The 16,125-nt window shown below is 44.7% G+C and overlaps 1 protein-coding gene across 1 annotated transcript in view; it reads right to left on the bottom strand.

The window, feature by feature from the left end:
• Positions 1-16,125, bottom strand: part of COL27A1 (collagen type XXVII alpha 1 chain) — a 145,776-nt gene that overhangs the window by 27,292 nt on the left and 102,359 nt on the right. The window contains exons 38-41 of the mRNA XM_087914728.1: positions 4,579-4,632; positions 4,108-4,215; positions 2,352-2,405; positions 1,782-1,835 (exon numbers count right to left, since the gene is read on the bottom strand). Of these exons, the coding sequence (XP_087770854.1) occupies positions 1,782-1,835; positions 2,352-2,405; positions 4,108-4,215; positions 4,579-4,632 (270 nt within the window). The remainder of the gene's footprint in view (positions 1-1,781; positions 1,836-2,351; positions 2,406-4,107; positions 4,216-4,578; positions 4,633-16,125) is intronic.

Genomic DNA, 16,125 nt, shown 5'->3' with positions numbered 1-16,125 from the left:
TGAAGAAGCTAAAGGTAGAAGGATGGATTTGAAACGATCTCAGCACAGATTCTGTATCAGTTCCCTACTGGCTCGAAGAATAAATTATTATTATTATTATTATTGAAAAGTTAATGGGAAAATGTAAAAAATCCAGATCAGGAACCTGCAGTAATTATGAATGGAAAAGGAGAGGGTGAAGACAGATCCCTTCCTAACGTCCACCATCTCTGGATGGGAAGAATCGCTTTGCAATTTGGAAGAGAGAAAAATGAGATTTTCCAGCTGGATTTCCCTTTGCTTGGCAAGGACTATTGAAAGAGTTGCAAATAGACTGATCCAAGAAGAATAATCAACTCCGATACACCACCAACGTGCCAGCGTTGGGGAGAATCAACCGGCCAAGAACAGACCAACTTTCGAGGTCACTAAAGTTTCTAATCCCCTGACATTTCAACGCATCGAGTTCCTTATTTATGTCTTCATAAAGTTGCTCCTTGGTTCTTTTCCAAAAGGGTGTGTAGGACATTCTCTTCCTAGGGAATCTCCAAGATGGTTGATACTACAATTACAAATCAGTTGACAGCTCTCCCATCCAAGAATGACCAGATCTGACCCTGCTTAGCTTCCCAGACTAGAAAAGGGGCATTTGATGACTACTTCTTCTTCTTCTTCTTCTTCTTCTTCTTCTTCTTCTTCTTCTTCTTCTTCTTCTTCTTCTTCTTCTTCTTCTTCTTCTTCTTCTTCTTCTTCTTCTTCTTCTTCTTCTTCTTCTTCTTCTTCTTCTTCTTCTTCTTCTTCTTCTTCTTCTTCTTCTCCTTCTCCTTCTCCTTCTCCTTCTCCTTCTCCTTCTCCTTCTCCTTCTCCTTCTCCTTCTCCTTCTCCTCCTCCTGCCATATCTGTCATTGCACATTGGTGATCGTGTTGGCGATCCTATTTTTATCAACAGCCACACAAAAAAGTGCAACCAGTCCCTTAGAGATTTTGAAGCCATGACGTTCTTCTTCTGCCTGGACTTTTGTTTGCCTTCAATCTTTTCTTAGAGGATTAAGTGAAGGATGCCGTATTTTTCTGGGTGTCGCATCACTTGTCTGACATATTCGAACTTTCACTTTTTAATGGTTTGGATGATTTCCCTTGGCTTTCTTGTGATTGAGAGGATGATCCAGCCATAAAGGTTACAGAGATATTGTGTTATAATTTAGGTCGAAGAGAGATCCAACCTAGAACCAAGGAGAACATTTCTGACAGTGAGAATTGAACAATTAATTAGTGGAATTTATGTATTTATGGAGGAGGAGGTGGTGGTGGTGGTTGGGTTGCCCCAAAGAAGAGGGAGTCAAGTTATTCTCCAAAGCACCTGAAGGCAGGACAAGAAGCAATGGATGGAAACTAAGCAAGGACAGAAGCAAGCTAGAACCAAGGAGAAACGTTCTGACAATTAGAACAATTAATCAGTGGAACAACTTGCCTCCAGAAGTTGCGAATGCTCCAACACTAGAGGTTTTTAAGAAGAGACTGGACAGCCATTTGCCCAGGTACAGGTTCTCCTGCTTGAGAAGTGGGTTAGATTGGAGGACCTCCAAGGTCCCATCCAACCCTATTATTCTACGTTCTGTAATACCTCCTTCACTCCTGATCTTCCCCTATAGCAATGGTTGGATGATGTCAAGATAGAGATTTTCAAGCTCAGGAGGTAGACTAAGAAATGGCTCTTGTCAAAAGATCTTTGCAATGAAGATGGACCGTGTTAATTCCTTCTTTTGAACTGTCCCATGCAACATCCATTCTGACCATTTTACCTTTTCCCCTTTAGGTCCAGGAAATCCAATGGAGCCTGGTGGGCCTGTGTGTCCCTGCAGAGGAGAAGAAAGGGAAGGACAATGAAATTCCTTCCTCTGTTGACTTCTACTTTGGCCCATGGACCTTGGCGAATAGCTTTCAGCACCATGGACCCGATTTAGACCTTTGTTCCTGGACTCCAGGATAGGTGGAACCCAGGGATAGGATTCAGCCGGTTCTCAACAGTTTGGGAGAACCGGTTGTTGACTTTCTTAGCAGTTTGGCAATCTGGTTGTTGGAAGAAATCATTAGGCGGGAGAACCAGTTGTTAAATTATCTGAATCCCACCACTGGTGGAACCTATCTCTCTCTCTCTCCCTTACTCCAACTCCACTCCTCATTCTAGGGATTTTCTCCTGAGATGGAGAAAAGGGACACACATTTGAGAAGAAGCTGAGATGTCCCAAGCACACACAAAAAAACCCTCTGAGCTCCTGGTTACCAAAAGGCAATAAGATAAGTACTACACAGACCACTTCATAGTTGCTAAAAGGTAGTCTAGTGTAGCTACAACAGTCCCAAACCATTACCTGATAGCCTTTTAATCCCATCTCTCCTTGGATACCCATTTGGCCAGGAGGTCCCTGTGAAGAAAAAACAAAGAGTCCATTCCATCCTTGCTCTTCCTAAAATTGGTTCCGTATTTTAGCTGACGGGGAAAAAACGTTCTCTCTCTAGTTCATATCTATTCACACCATTTAAAGTTTCTGGGTTGAGCCTCTCAGCATTTGTGTTCTCAAGCCCTTCCTTTGAGAAAACTCCCAGGATCTTCTCCAAACTGAATGGACCCACCTGTTCTCTCCCAAACTTGTATGTGAGAGCTTCGCTATTTTCCTCTAGTTCTTACCCTGTTTTCCCCAAAATACAACCTACCCTGAAAGTAAGTCATAGCTTGATTTTTACATGGGCGCCCAACGTAAGCCCTAACCCCCAAAATAAGCATTAAGATCCCAACCACTCTAGAGTGAACAGATAAATTAAGCTAAGGTGGGGATGAGGGATGGAGGTACCCTACTACTTACCTTTGGACAGTTGTAGCCAGGACTTGTACACCCCGACACCTGCCTTGACAGCCCATTTTTTCCTGCAGCCGGCAAGGCTAGCAAGGTTTTCCTGAAGGCCTCTGTAGTTGACGACAAAGCTCTGGATCGATCCAGAGCTCTGTTATCAACTGTGCATGCCTCCAGAAAAGCCTTGCCGGCCACAGAAGAAGTTCCTGAAGGCCTCTGGCAGCAAAAAGGAGGCCGGGGGTGACATGTGCAAGTGAGGTTAACCAGTGGATGACTTCCCCTGAAAATAAGACCTGGTGCCTTTTTGGGTGTCAAAAAAAAATATGACCAGGTCTTATTTTTGGGGAAACAGAGTATTAAAATAGAAGAAGAGGAGGGTAGTCTGAGAATCATGTCACAAACAGTGAGATAACACTCAAGAGGACGTGGACTTTCCTAGACCAGTATCTCATTCTCCTGATGGTCCCAGTAATGAAACTCAAAACCCTTGTCTCATTCAGGTTGAACTTCAGGTTGTTCCTACTCCTGGACAAAATACATAGTCCTCTTTGACCCCTAAGAAGAAAACCAACTGTACATGGGTACCCAAGCCTGGGGTGTCAAAGTAATATCACTCCACTGCTCAGATAGGTAAGGACATCAACGCATTTCGTTGTATTTTATTAGAATATATCGATAAAGCTTTGTCTTTGAACAACCAAATCTTGGCTTGAGTCATATGGCATAGCCCCAGGGCTGGGCTGCTGGAGGTTCACAGGGGCTCAGGAGAACCCCAAGCTAAGATCCTGTGCAGTTCGGAGAACCCTCAAATCCCATTCCTGGCTGGCTCCACCCACCCCATGGGGGGAGGGCAAAAAACAGCCCTCCTGGGAGTTTGGGAAGGCTGGAAATGGCTTCTGCCTTCCAGAGAACCTCCAGAGTCCTGGGAGACCATTTCATCCTCCCGGAGGCTCGAGGAAAACCTACAGAACCCAGGGAGGACATAAATGCACCCCCTGGCTGTGGAGCAGGAGGCTGAGTAGGCCATGCCCACCATGGCTTTACCCACCCAGCAACCGGGCAGAGAACCGATTGCCAAAATTTTTGAAGCCTACCCCTGTATAGCCCTACCCAGGAGCTTACAAAAGATCCCATTTGGGTGACTGGATGAGAAGAGAGCCAAACAGGTGAGAGATTACTCAGGGCAGAAACATTAGTTGTAGAACACAGGTAACTGGGGGAGAAAACAGCTTTAATGGATTATAACTCAAGAGTTCATTAAAAAGTTAATTCTCACCCTAGGTCCGAGGGTACCTCTCGATCCTTTGGGGCCTTGGGTCCCTCTTGAGCCCGTAGGTCCAGGTGGGCCCGTCTCTCCAAGTTGTCCTTCATGACCTTTGCTCCCCTGAAGAAAAGCAAACACATCAGCCATTGAAACCACGCTAGTCCCCATGGTTGAACATCTGTCTAGGCCAAGACAATACCATTAAACTGGAAAGGTTGGGAAATGTCTCCCAATAAACCAACACAAATCAATTTTAAAATATTTAGCATGTCGAGGAAAAAGCTAGTTTAGATCTCTCCTGGATAGGCTAGTTCTCTGTATACAGAAGATCTTCCATGTTGATTGAGTTCCATCTCCCCACAATCCAGTTACGTCCATTTCTATCAACTGCAAGGTTCCCATGCTGTCAACTCAGGGTGGAAGAGACCCAACAGAAAGCAGAAGAGATTCTTGTGAGAATAAAAAAGATGGAATCACTCATACCTTAAGTCCAGCTTTGCCTTTTTCTCCTTGATGGCCAGGTTTTCCTTCTGGACCCTGAGAAGAAGAGGGACATCAAGGATCAAGGCCTTCCAAAGACAAGAGTTTTGTAGGGAAGACTTTTTCATACTAGAACCCATTTCAGACCAACCTGTGTTTTTGCAGATTACTAAGATTATTTCTTTGATAACCACAGTCATCGATGGAGCTTCTCAGTCATCCAGGTCATGGTTGTCCCAAAGATGCTTTTTCAAAAGGCAACTGGACGTCCTTTGTTCTTCCTTTTTTTCCAGAGCTGAAGAAGCTTCTTGGATGAGAAGCAAAACGTCTTCAGAGAAACAACCAGAAAGTCCAGTTGCCTCTTGAAAAAGTAACTTGGGTCATCCATGAGTTGGATGACTGAGAATCTTCATAGACATTAATGTCATCTTCCATATCTACAGGCATACTTGGAGATAAACCTCCAAGTGGCCTCAATGACCCTTTAAAAGGGTGCAAATGACCAGCTGTCTGAAAGGAGGATAAATCCTTCCCTTCCCCACCATCCAGTCAGAGCTGAAGAAGCTTCTTGGATGAGAAGTGAAACATCTTCAAAGAAAAAAACCAGAAAGTCCAGTTGCCTCTTGAAAAAAACACCTTTGGGACTAACCACAGCCCCACTGAATTACAACCATTCTACCCTGACTCGCATTTTAAAACAAAGTAATTTAATATATTTTTCTGCAGTTAATTTGAGAGTTGGCAAACCAATGGGTTTTTTCCCCCCTAATTTCCCACTGACCAGACATTGCAATATATATATATTTTAGTAGAAAGAAATTACACAACTAGCTTATCTGATCCAGGCAGGTAAAACATTATCGGGACTTTCTGGAGCTACTGTGCCTTTAACTAAAAGCTTTCTTCCCCACCCTTATTTATTCTCACTTAGCCCATTTGGGAATTAGGGAGAAATCCCTTTATGTATTATTTTTATTATTGTGACTTAAGTTTATACGACAGAGAATGAGGTGGGTGAATGGAGTGAGGAAGACCTGGAGGAACGTCATCCATGGGGTCGCGATGGGTCAGGCATGACTTCGCAACTCACAACAACAAAGCTTATATGATTTAGGATTTAAGTCAGGGATGCCACCCATCTGTTTTCCAAAGAAAACGTTGTGGTTCGCCAACAGCCTGTGCAGACGGCAGCGGAATTGGACAGGGGAAGAACGGGGACCAGTCCGGGAGTCTGGGGAGGACTCGGACGAGGAAACAAGATTACACAGATTCCTTCATGATCTGGGAAGTGAGAGAATAGGTCACGATTATGCCCAATTTAGGCCAGCAGACATCTGCACCCAAAAAAAGAACAATCATAAAAATGGAGTGAGGGAGGAAGAGAGAGGAGGCTGCTAGGTATTTTCCCAAGGATGCGAGATGACTCATCTCCATTTCATCACTTTGAACAGGGAAGCCAAGGGCCTCTGTTTCGTGACTGAGTCCTGCAGTCCTGAGGCATCGAGCCAAGGAATTGGGATGGAACTCAACAGCTGCCGGAGAGTTGATGAAATAATGAATTTGTACATTCCTCCCCTCCAAACGAGGAGCTGAATCTTTCAAGAGGGCTTTGCCGTTATCCCCTTGAGCGAAACCTTGCTCTATATCAGATCCCTTGATCTCAGAAGACAGAAGAACGGATGCTGAAGAAACCCATGCTTGATTTATCTCCACTGTCCGGGCTGCCGGCGGATCATGGACACTAGCCTCACAATTGATACAAAAGCTACGAGTGTGCAAAGAGCCATGGAAAGATACATGCCCGGCATTACAAGGGAAGACAGAAAGGCACATGGATTAGAGAAGAGATGAAAGTATACGATGCCACCAAGACAGTAAAAGAATTGAAATGGAAACAGGCTAATCACATATCAAGAAGAACGTCAACTTGTAAAACATTCTCATGCCTGTTTCCAAGTTGCCGCAAGAAAGAGGGAGCATACGGCAAATGAATTCAGAAGCACATTCCAACCTTATCTCAAAAAGATGGTAGCTAAGTTACCAGAGCTTTTGCCAGCAAAATTCCTTAACTAGAGAACGTGATTGATGACACCCAGGCTGTGAAGGTGCTTAATTGGAGAATCTGATTTATGACACACCTGGGGGGAGGGGGGAAACAGGGTCACAGGGGACTATAAATGATGTAGGGCAGAGTTGGCTTCATACAGGTCGCGCCAGTATGTCGCTCCTAATAAATTCTTCGAAGTTTTTTGAAGTTTGGCTCGAGGCTCATGATTTAATTAGGGCGATTGCTGGAATACTGACAAAGAACTGACAGCAGGTAGACCAAGGCAGTCATAGAATGGTTCCCACTCGATCAAAAACATCCAGGAAAGAGACCAAAAACAAGATGGACATCAGCAAGTATGTCGGGCCCAATTGGTGAAAGAAAGATCAAAACTGTATTGGTTGGAAACATACAAAGGAATCCTTTGTCCTCCAATAGATACACAATGGCTAAAATGAAGATGATGACTTCAATCCAAGGTGGGAGAACCTTCTTCAGTTATAGACAAGAGGTGGGAGAATGGTCGGAAGCAAGACAAGAGAGGTTGTTTTAGAAGGACCCAAGACACAGGAACATGTTGGAATTACAAATGTAATATAGAATAAAATTCTTTATTGGCCAAGTGTGATTGGACACACAAGGAATTTGCAATAGTGGCAGATATCTGTAACTTGGGTGTAGGATGAGAGTGAAGGTTTGTTCTCTGAACATTTTGTTACCAGGAATTTGTCTCTAGTGCATAAGCTCTCAATGTATATACGAACAACAAAGTGATCAGTCATAGATCATAAGTCATAAGACACAATCATAAACCATAACGTACAAACCACAAATGATAAATCATAAGATACCAATAGGAGGAGGAGGAGGAGGAGGAGGAGGAGGAGGAGGAGGAGGAGGAGGAGGAGGAGGAGGAGGAGGAGGAGGAGGAGGAGGAGGAGGAGGAGGAGGAGAAGGATAATAGCAATACAGCCCTACTACATGGGTAAATATCTTTGGGCATAAGATAGTGCTGCGGGAGTTAAGTGTTTAGCAGAGTAATGGCATGGGGCAAAAAACTACCTCTAGGGTAGCAAAGGTAGCAACTAGCACTGATGATGTTACCTAGTTGAGTAATAAAACATCTGCAACAAAACAAACAAGCTCAGAGAACACCAAGAACCCCTCATGTCAACCTTCAGCGACAAATATTCTCCTTTATGACTGTCTGTAACATGCAATACCCTATGGCGGCATCCTGAGGGGAGAAGTTAAAACAGTTTATGTCCAGGATGTGAGGGGTCTGTAGATATTTTCTCAGCCCCCTTTCTGGGTCACACAGTTATACAGGTCCTCAATGGAAAGCAGGCTGGTTGCAATTGTTTTATATTCGGATGTAACCGATATTACTGACACCTAAACAAAAAAAAATGGACTCGTATGAAGCATCCACATTGTCATTAAATAGAGACCAGGAAGACACCCTCCAGATTTCCTGACATTTTCTATTACATTCCAGCAAGAACATCTCCTGAACCAAAGATCGTTGAAGAGAAACCTTTGTCTACGCAGACAATGGCCTGAATGTCTCCAGGAAATTAGCTGAATTAGAGAGTTAGTCCTTCAATGACCTAACTATTTGTAGACTCATCAGAAACATGTTTTGTCTGCGTTCTCTCAGTCCGGATGACTAATCCCCCATTGAAGAATTAAGGATTTATAACTCCAGATCAGGGAGAAATAAATGGAATTGCTGACTGTGGGGAAAACGGATTCCTCTGTGGTCAGAGGCATCCTCAAGACATTGAGCAGCCTTCTCAAACTGAGCACTCTCCAGAAGCTCCAATTCCCAAAATTCCCAGCCAACTTGACTATTTAAGCCCTAGATTACAAGATGCTCAAAGGTAAGTTCTCAGCAAAGTTTCTAAAAAAGAGAATGGGCACATAGAGGAGAGACTCAGGTGGGCATCAAGAAGAAGGTGGCAAACGTCTTAGAAGAACAAGATGTGCTTCTCAAAATAGAAGCCATCTTCAATGTAATGAATAAGAGGCAACTTAGATGATAGGTCCCAATCAAACAGAATATTTGTAGCTCAAGGTTGACCTGTGGGGTCCTTGGTGCTTTCTGAGCTTGGTGGGCTTCTTGCAGATGTTTCATAACCCAACTGGGAAACATTCACATGTAATGAAACATCTGCAAGAAAACCGTCAAGCTCAGAGAGCACCAAGGATCCCAGAGATGATAAAATCCTTCTGATAAAGTCATGTAAGATGCATGAGTTTCTGGGCTGAAAAAGTCATCGAAAGGAAGGTGATCCAAGACAAGAAGGGGGACCCATCTGGGACCTCAAACATGCTTCTAGAAGACACTTCGAAGGCTGAAAGACGCCAGAGCAAATCATATGCTTTGATCCTTTAATCTGATACCATCTACATGGGCAGCTGCTCGCTGGTTCGCTCAACGACATAGAACGAATCTTTCCTTAGAATTTCAAGTGGGAGGGAGAATGGATTTAACCGAGATTAAGTCCCTGTCCTGAGAAAAGACACACACAATTCTGTTCAAGGTCATTCATTCACCGCCTCCCTTACCCTCGTTCTGGATCATTGTCTCCAAGATGAGAATTTGGGAATAGAGAGAGAGAGAGAAAGAGAGGGACCCCTTTGCTGGAATCTTAGAGATTCATTTCAGAGTTGCTCTCCTTCCAACTTGTACCGGCTTAAAAAATAAACAATGAATGTCAGCTGGATAAAACTTTCCCCAACCCAAATCTTGGATTCAACTTTCGCAAGCAACAAATGTTCCTGCCAATTCACACTGAAGGAAGATGGGATACCTATTTTCTGCTCCTCTGCTTTGCTAAAGAAGAGCCATATTTCCCAGCACTGAATTCACAGTGGGAGGATTTATGTATTTATTTAGATACCGTGTTGTTGTTTTTTCTTCTTCATTCCTTCAACCACATTCTTGGGAGTTCCCATCAGAGAATTCTCATGAATCGCTGCAAGGAAGCCTGCCCACTAGGCTGGGCCCCAGATGACAGAGGGAGTCAAGAGTTATGTTTCTGCTCAGAAGATCAAACTGCATGGCCGAAAAGCTGAGTCGAGGGTGAAACAGCTGACCAAAATGAAAAATCAGGACTCAAAAAGATTGATCCTCAGCAGATCAGAGCCCAAAGCCAAGTAATTAGGATTTTCTCAAAAAAAAAAAGAATTATTGGATTGCAGTGGAAATCTGTTCCATTAATAATACGGTTTTCTTTCTCATCTTCAGGTAGATTTGGAAACCTTCTAAATGTCCCCACAAGTTTACATTTCATGGATGAGCAAAAGATTTCTCCCACGGAGTCTAGAATGGGATAGGGTCTCCTGGACTAGAAGACCTCCAACTCCCTTCTTACTCAATCATTCTGCAATTCAATCTGTGACCTTCAATCTGTGACCTTCAATCTGTGACTTCAATCTGTGACCTTCAAGTTGTGCTATACAATGGTTTCTAGAAGCTCTTGAAGGATGCTTCTGGCTGAAGAAGGTCACCTGAAGCAGAAATCACGTTGGACACCTTCACCAAGATTCTGAAGACATGTCTATTTTGTCATGTCCACCGAAGATATGAAAATGGCTGTTTTCTTGATGACTTTAGCTCTATCCTAGACACTGTTACCCAGTGGTGGGATGCTGCTGGTTTAACAACCGGTTCGGGGAGCACGCACGCACGCATGCCTAAGCCGCTTGCGTGCAGCGCTGAAAATGGAGTATTTAGAAGCTCAGTTGCTTACTTTCCAAGTCAGCAACAGTAAGTAGAACAGTGAGGGAAGGGGATTGGGCTGAGCTACAAAGCAGGAAATAAATGATAGGATAGGATAGGGCGAGGCCAACTGATTGTTAGAACTACCGGTTCACGCAAACTGGTCTGAACCGGCAGCATCCCACCACTCATCACATAAAAATGGTGAAATAAGAGAGAGATTTGACTCACTCATGTCTCAGACTTAACTATTATTTGGCTCCTATTCTTTCAGAACCCTGTGATTGTCAAGAAACCAAGTTCAACATCACAGTCTACTCTATCCTGGCTAGGAATCCCCCAAAGTTTTAATTTCTTCCCCGTTTTTAAACGGGAACTAACCCAAAGCACACTTCCACAAGCAACAGGCAGATGGGAAAGCCATTTTCATCAGCTGGAGCCAATTTTCTGCCAACGGTTCTTGAATTTTTTTTTCTTTTTTTTAAAAAAATCTACTACGGTGGGATATTTCCAACGAGTGAACACGCTTGAAAGATCTGTAGGCTAGCCTACGAACGGGATTGAAACATTGCATTTTGGAAGAAAACAGGAAGAAACGACATAAAAGTTAGAAAAGGAGACTTGCTACAGGCCGGAAAACCAGGCTCCAAATCTTATTTCGCCCCCTCGCCCTCAGCTACATAATTTGACTCCTGTCTCCACCGCTTTGCTTATCCATTCATCACCCCAAACCACAGCGAGCAAAAACAGAAATTAGGTTTTGTAAACCATGGGCCTTGCTGCCAGCGTGCCATGCCAAGCCTGTCTCCGCCGCTCTCCCTGTCACAAGGAGAACTCTGTGCCTTGTAGAAGAGGTCTAGCAGGAGAAACCAGAAACAACCCCAATCTCCATGGCCGAAGAGGTCCGGAGGACGTTGTGTTTCCTCAAAGGCCTTCAGATGGTCCATTCTGAACTCCTCCATAAATAAGTGAGGAAGAAGAGAGAGAAGGAAGAACAGAGTTCTCTTCCTTGCTACAAAGAAATAGCAAAAAGACAGACAGACAGAGAGAGAGAGAGAGAGAAAGAGAGAGAGAAAGAGAGAGAGAAAGAGTCTCTTTTCTCCCGGCATGATGTGTTTCATTATTGGCCAACTTCACAAATTATTTTCTTGGAACTGTAAAAAGAAGATTAGTTCATATGGCACACGAAAGGCAGCTTATTATGAAAAAAATATGCTTGGCAACAGAGAACCATTGAAAAGATTCAGCCTGGCTTGGCCAGTTCGTTGGCTCACTCAATCTTCTACAGGAGGAGTCAAGGGAGAAACCAGCAAGATGTATAGAGCAAGACTGAATTGCTAACTCGGGCATACAAAACCTTTGCTAGACCAATACTCAAAATACAGAATACAATATTCTGTCTCGAATCCGCACTGTATATCAGACATTAATACAATTTTAGCGAGTCCAGAAGTATTTCACGAGAAGAGTACTCCACTCCTCTGCTCGCAACAGAATACTACCACACTTGAGGTTTTGGGCTTGGACAACCTAGAACTAAGCCACCTACGGTTGGACTTAAGCATAGTACATAAAATCATCTGTTACAATGTCCTACCCATCAATGACTACTTCAACTTCAACCGCAACAATACAAGAGCACACAACAGATGCAAACTCAAGGTAAACGACTTCAAACTCGATTGCAGAAAGTACGACTTCAGCAACAGAGTGGTCAATGCCTGGAATGCACTACCTGACTCTGTTGTTACATCCTCTAACCTCCACTCCTTTAACCTCAAACTAACCACTATCGACCTCACCTAAGAGGTCTGCAAGGGGCGTGCATAAGCACGCAATTGTACCTACCGTCCCTGTGCTATTGTCCCCATTTATTCGTATCAACTTCTTGTATTCATACTCATGTTTATTCTTATACCTATCATCTTGTAAGCGATTGACAAATCAAAACAAATCAATAAATAAAAATAAAATGTATAGGCAAGTGTTTCAGCCTAGCTCCTAGTGGGCTGCCTCCAGCAGCAGGCAAGCTAGCACTGATGGATGCAGAATGAGCTCTTCGGTTGGTCTTGACCAACACAAATGAACATGATTGTCTGCTGAAGATTCTGCAGAGGATGGAGCCCAGTGAAGACAGGCAGGATGACCATCCAGCAGAGGTCATCGTCTCTCCATGGTTTCTCCTGCAAAGGTCCATCCTACCTTCTGTGTGACCTCCAGGTTCTCAGCTCCTTCCTCCTCAAAACCTTCATTTCTTCTCTACTTGTCTTCCACTCAACCAATCAATCAGAATGGAGTTGGAAGGGAACTTAGTCCAACCCATCCCCTCCCTAATTCTTCTCCTCCTTGTATGTTCTTCCTCCATTATTCCATTCCTCTACTTCATGCCTCCTTAATCTGTCCTAGTTCCCCCACCCTTTTCTTCCCTCTTTTTCTCCTTCCTTCTCTAACCAGGTTTGCGGATCAAATCTCTCTCCAGGGTTTGGATCGTAAGGAAGAAGAACGGCCACAAAAGCCACAGCCATCCCATTGTAAGCCATTTCTGGCTCCAGATTCTCCACGGGAATCCAGGCAGAAGGAAACGGTTCGGGAGAAGAGATGGATCGGAGGTGGAATCTGCGGCCCGATCCCTGAAAAAGCAAGGACGGAATTGGGAAACCAGAAAGGAAAAAAAAAAAAAAAGACTTCAAAAGTGGGAAAAGAAAAGCGTGGATGAGACCGCAAAGGACAAGCAGCTGAAGGAGAAGACACGTTTGCAAAAAGCAACCTCCACGAACCTACTACAGATCCAGCAGCATACAGGCAGGCCTCAACTTACAACAGTTCATTTAGTGACCATTCAAAATTACAACGGCGCTGAAAAAAAAGGTGACATATGACCACTTTTTTACACTTTTGACTGTTGCAACACACACACACACACACACACCATGGTCACGGGGATCACAATTCAGCGGCTTGGCAACTGACTTATATTTATGATGATTACAATGTCCTGGGGTCATGCGATCCTCTTTTGCGACCTTATGACAAGCAAACTCAACGCGGGAAGTCAGATTCGCTTAACAAATGGATTATAAAATATCTATGGAGATTCTGCCTCGTCCAGGTCAGGGTTGTCCCAAAGGTGCTTTTCTGCAGGAGGCAGCGTTTTGCTTTGAAGACATTTTGCTTCTTCTTCCAAGAAGCTTCTTCATCTCTGAGCTGAAGTCCAATTCATCCTTTGGAAAAGGCACCTTTGGGACAACTGTGTTACTATTTTAACACCTGCAGTGGTTCACTTAACAAATGTGGCAGGAGCAGAGGCGTGTCCTGAGCCGGTTCAGACTGGTTCTGGAGAACCGGTAGCGGAAATATTGAGCAGTTCGGAGAACCAGCACATACCACTTCTGACTGGCCCCACCCCCATCTCTTCTCTGCCTCCCAAGTCCCAGCTGATCAGCTGGGTGTTCTTTGGTTGTCCTGCACAGGAGAATGGAGCTGGAAAGCAGGTTAGTGGGGTGGGGAGGGAATGGGGATTTTGCAGTATATCCTTCCCCTGCTATGCCCACCAAGCCTCACCAAGCCACGCCCACAGAACCAGTAGTAAAAAAAAATTGGAATCCCACCACTGGGCAGGAGAGGTTGTAAAATGGGGCAAAATTCACTCGACAAATCTCTTTCTTATCGACAGAAATTTGGGGGTCAATTGTGATCACAAGTCAAGGACTATCTTTGCACATGTCCAGGATAGCCCAAGATTGTTGACTGCGTCAAAAGTTCCAAAAAATTCTTGAGGAAGACTGTGGCAAACCAGCTTTACTGCCAAGAAAGCGACATATATGGTCTCATGAAGTTCCCAGGAGCCAAGTTGGAGAGGGAGAAGGCTTCCTATCTGCTGTCAAATCAGACTTGTTATGCTGTTGACAGACCGCCGTGAACTTTTGAGAGGGGGAGGATGAAGAAGGAGATGCTTGGGGAATGAAAGTAGAGATTGAACCCTGTCGAGATATCGCCTCAAGGTCATCCAGCTGGAATAAGGAGAAAGCCACACACCAAGCCGAGCTTGGACTGAAAATATCTTGCATGGGCTTCATTGGTTCCCGTGGGGTGAGTAGCGAGGGATAGTTGGGTGAGTGAGGAGTTGAACTTGGGGATTCGGGCACGCAATTCTCCGTCCTGGCGACACAAAACTGCAGTACGTTTGATGGAATAAAACTACGACTTTCTCAACAAACGGAGCTAAGGATCATTTCTATTTAGAGATGTAACAACATTTGATGAGTACTTAGCTGGAAGAATGTTAAGAAGTTACAAACAATGATGAGGTCGATCCAAGTTCTTGCTTTAAAAAACAACAACATAGACATCCAGGAGTGGGATGCTACCGGTTCTGCCTTGGCTCTATAGAACCGGTAGCTCTGAAGAGCAGCAGACACCGAACTGGTTCTGTGTTTGCTGCTGTTTGGCCCACCCGCCCGCCCGGGCTCTTACCTGTCCTTTATTTCCCGCTTTTTCAACCTCAGCTGCTTTGCACGGCACAGCTGAGGTTGCAAAAGCAGGAAAAAAGAGGCTTTTCAAACGCTGTGCACCCGCGTGCAGCACTTTTCAGCTGTCCGGGCAGCACAGCTCAATGATGTTTTACACGCACACGCAAAATGTAACTGGTAGTTACACCGGTTGAATCCCACCCTGGTAGACATCTCCGTCAAATCGCCAGCAATCGTACCCCATTGGAGTCCTGATGGTTTAGCGCAGGGGTGTCAAACTCAAGGCCTGGGGTGACAAATCCGGCCTGCGTGGTGCTTCAATCAGGCCTGTGGCCCTCCCGCGCTCCGTTTTTGCTGGCAGACGGTTGCGGGAGGCCGTCGCAGCTGAAAACGGAGCTTGGGAGCCTGTTTTCGCTGGCAGAGTGCTCAGCCCACCACACGAGTGACGTCATGCTGGCTATGCCACCCCCTCTGGCCACACAACCCACGCCCCCTCCAAGGTCAAACACAACCCTGATGCCGCCCTCAATGAAACCGAATTTGACACCCCTGGAACTTCAGCCCGTTTGCAACCTAAGTCTGAAGGCGTTGCTTTTTTCCAGCATTCTCTCCTAAAATTGGAGGCCACAGCCCTAACCCCTCCAAAAATAACAGCGAAGGACAGCCATTACGAGCCAGCTGAATTATATTGGCTCCTCTTTTTTTCTTTCTTTTTAATGCATTTAAAAATAAAAATTAACGCACGCCACGGCCCTGCTCAGTTTGGCAGGGAGGACACAGGCTCCATTCAAAAAGGTCTTGAATGAGGCTGTGTAACTCAGTCGTACTTCAAATGGTATGCGTGTATGTTTTTGAAGCATTCCTTATCTTGGATTTCGGGGGAAAGGAAAAAAAAAGTGGAGGGAAACCTGTAGTTTGAGGGTTTTTTTTTAAAGCACCCAGAGTTGCTGCTCACGTAAACGGCGCTTTCCATGATCTAGATTAGATTTCTAAAGAGCTGCATTCAGATCTAAATTCAATGCTTACTTTATGGGGACTTCAGGGTTATCGGATTACAAGGCGAGAAGGCAGCGTTAAGCCAGGGATGCCAAGGTATCCCGTTGGGAAAAAAAAAACTCTGTTTTTGCAAGCTGTAGAGTTTGGGAATCCCTAGCGCCCCCCGCATCATGGAGTGAGCTCCCGTTCCTTGTCCCAGCTTCTGCCAACCTAGTAGTTCGAAAGCATGTAAAAAATGCAAGTAGAAAAATAGGGACCCCTTTGGTAGGAAGGGAACACTGTTCCATGCGCCTGCGGTGTTTAGTCATGCC

The sequence above is a fragment of the Pseudonaja textilis genome, chromosome 17 (assembly GCF_049901715.1).
Source record: "Pseudonaja textilis isolate UNSWEBS1 chromosome 17, rPseTex1.2, whole genome shotgun sequence".
Taxonomy (NCBI): Eukaryota; Metazoa; Chordata; class Lepidosauria; order Squamata; family Elapidae; genus Pseudonaja; species Pseudonaja textilis.
The sequence above is the reverse complement of the archived record's forward strand: the minus strand, read 5'-3'. Positions and strand labels throughout refer to the sequence as shown.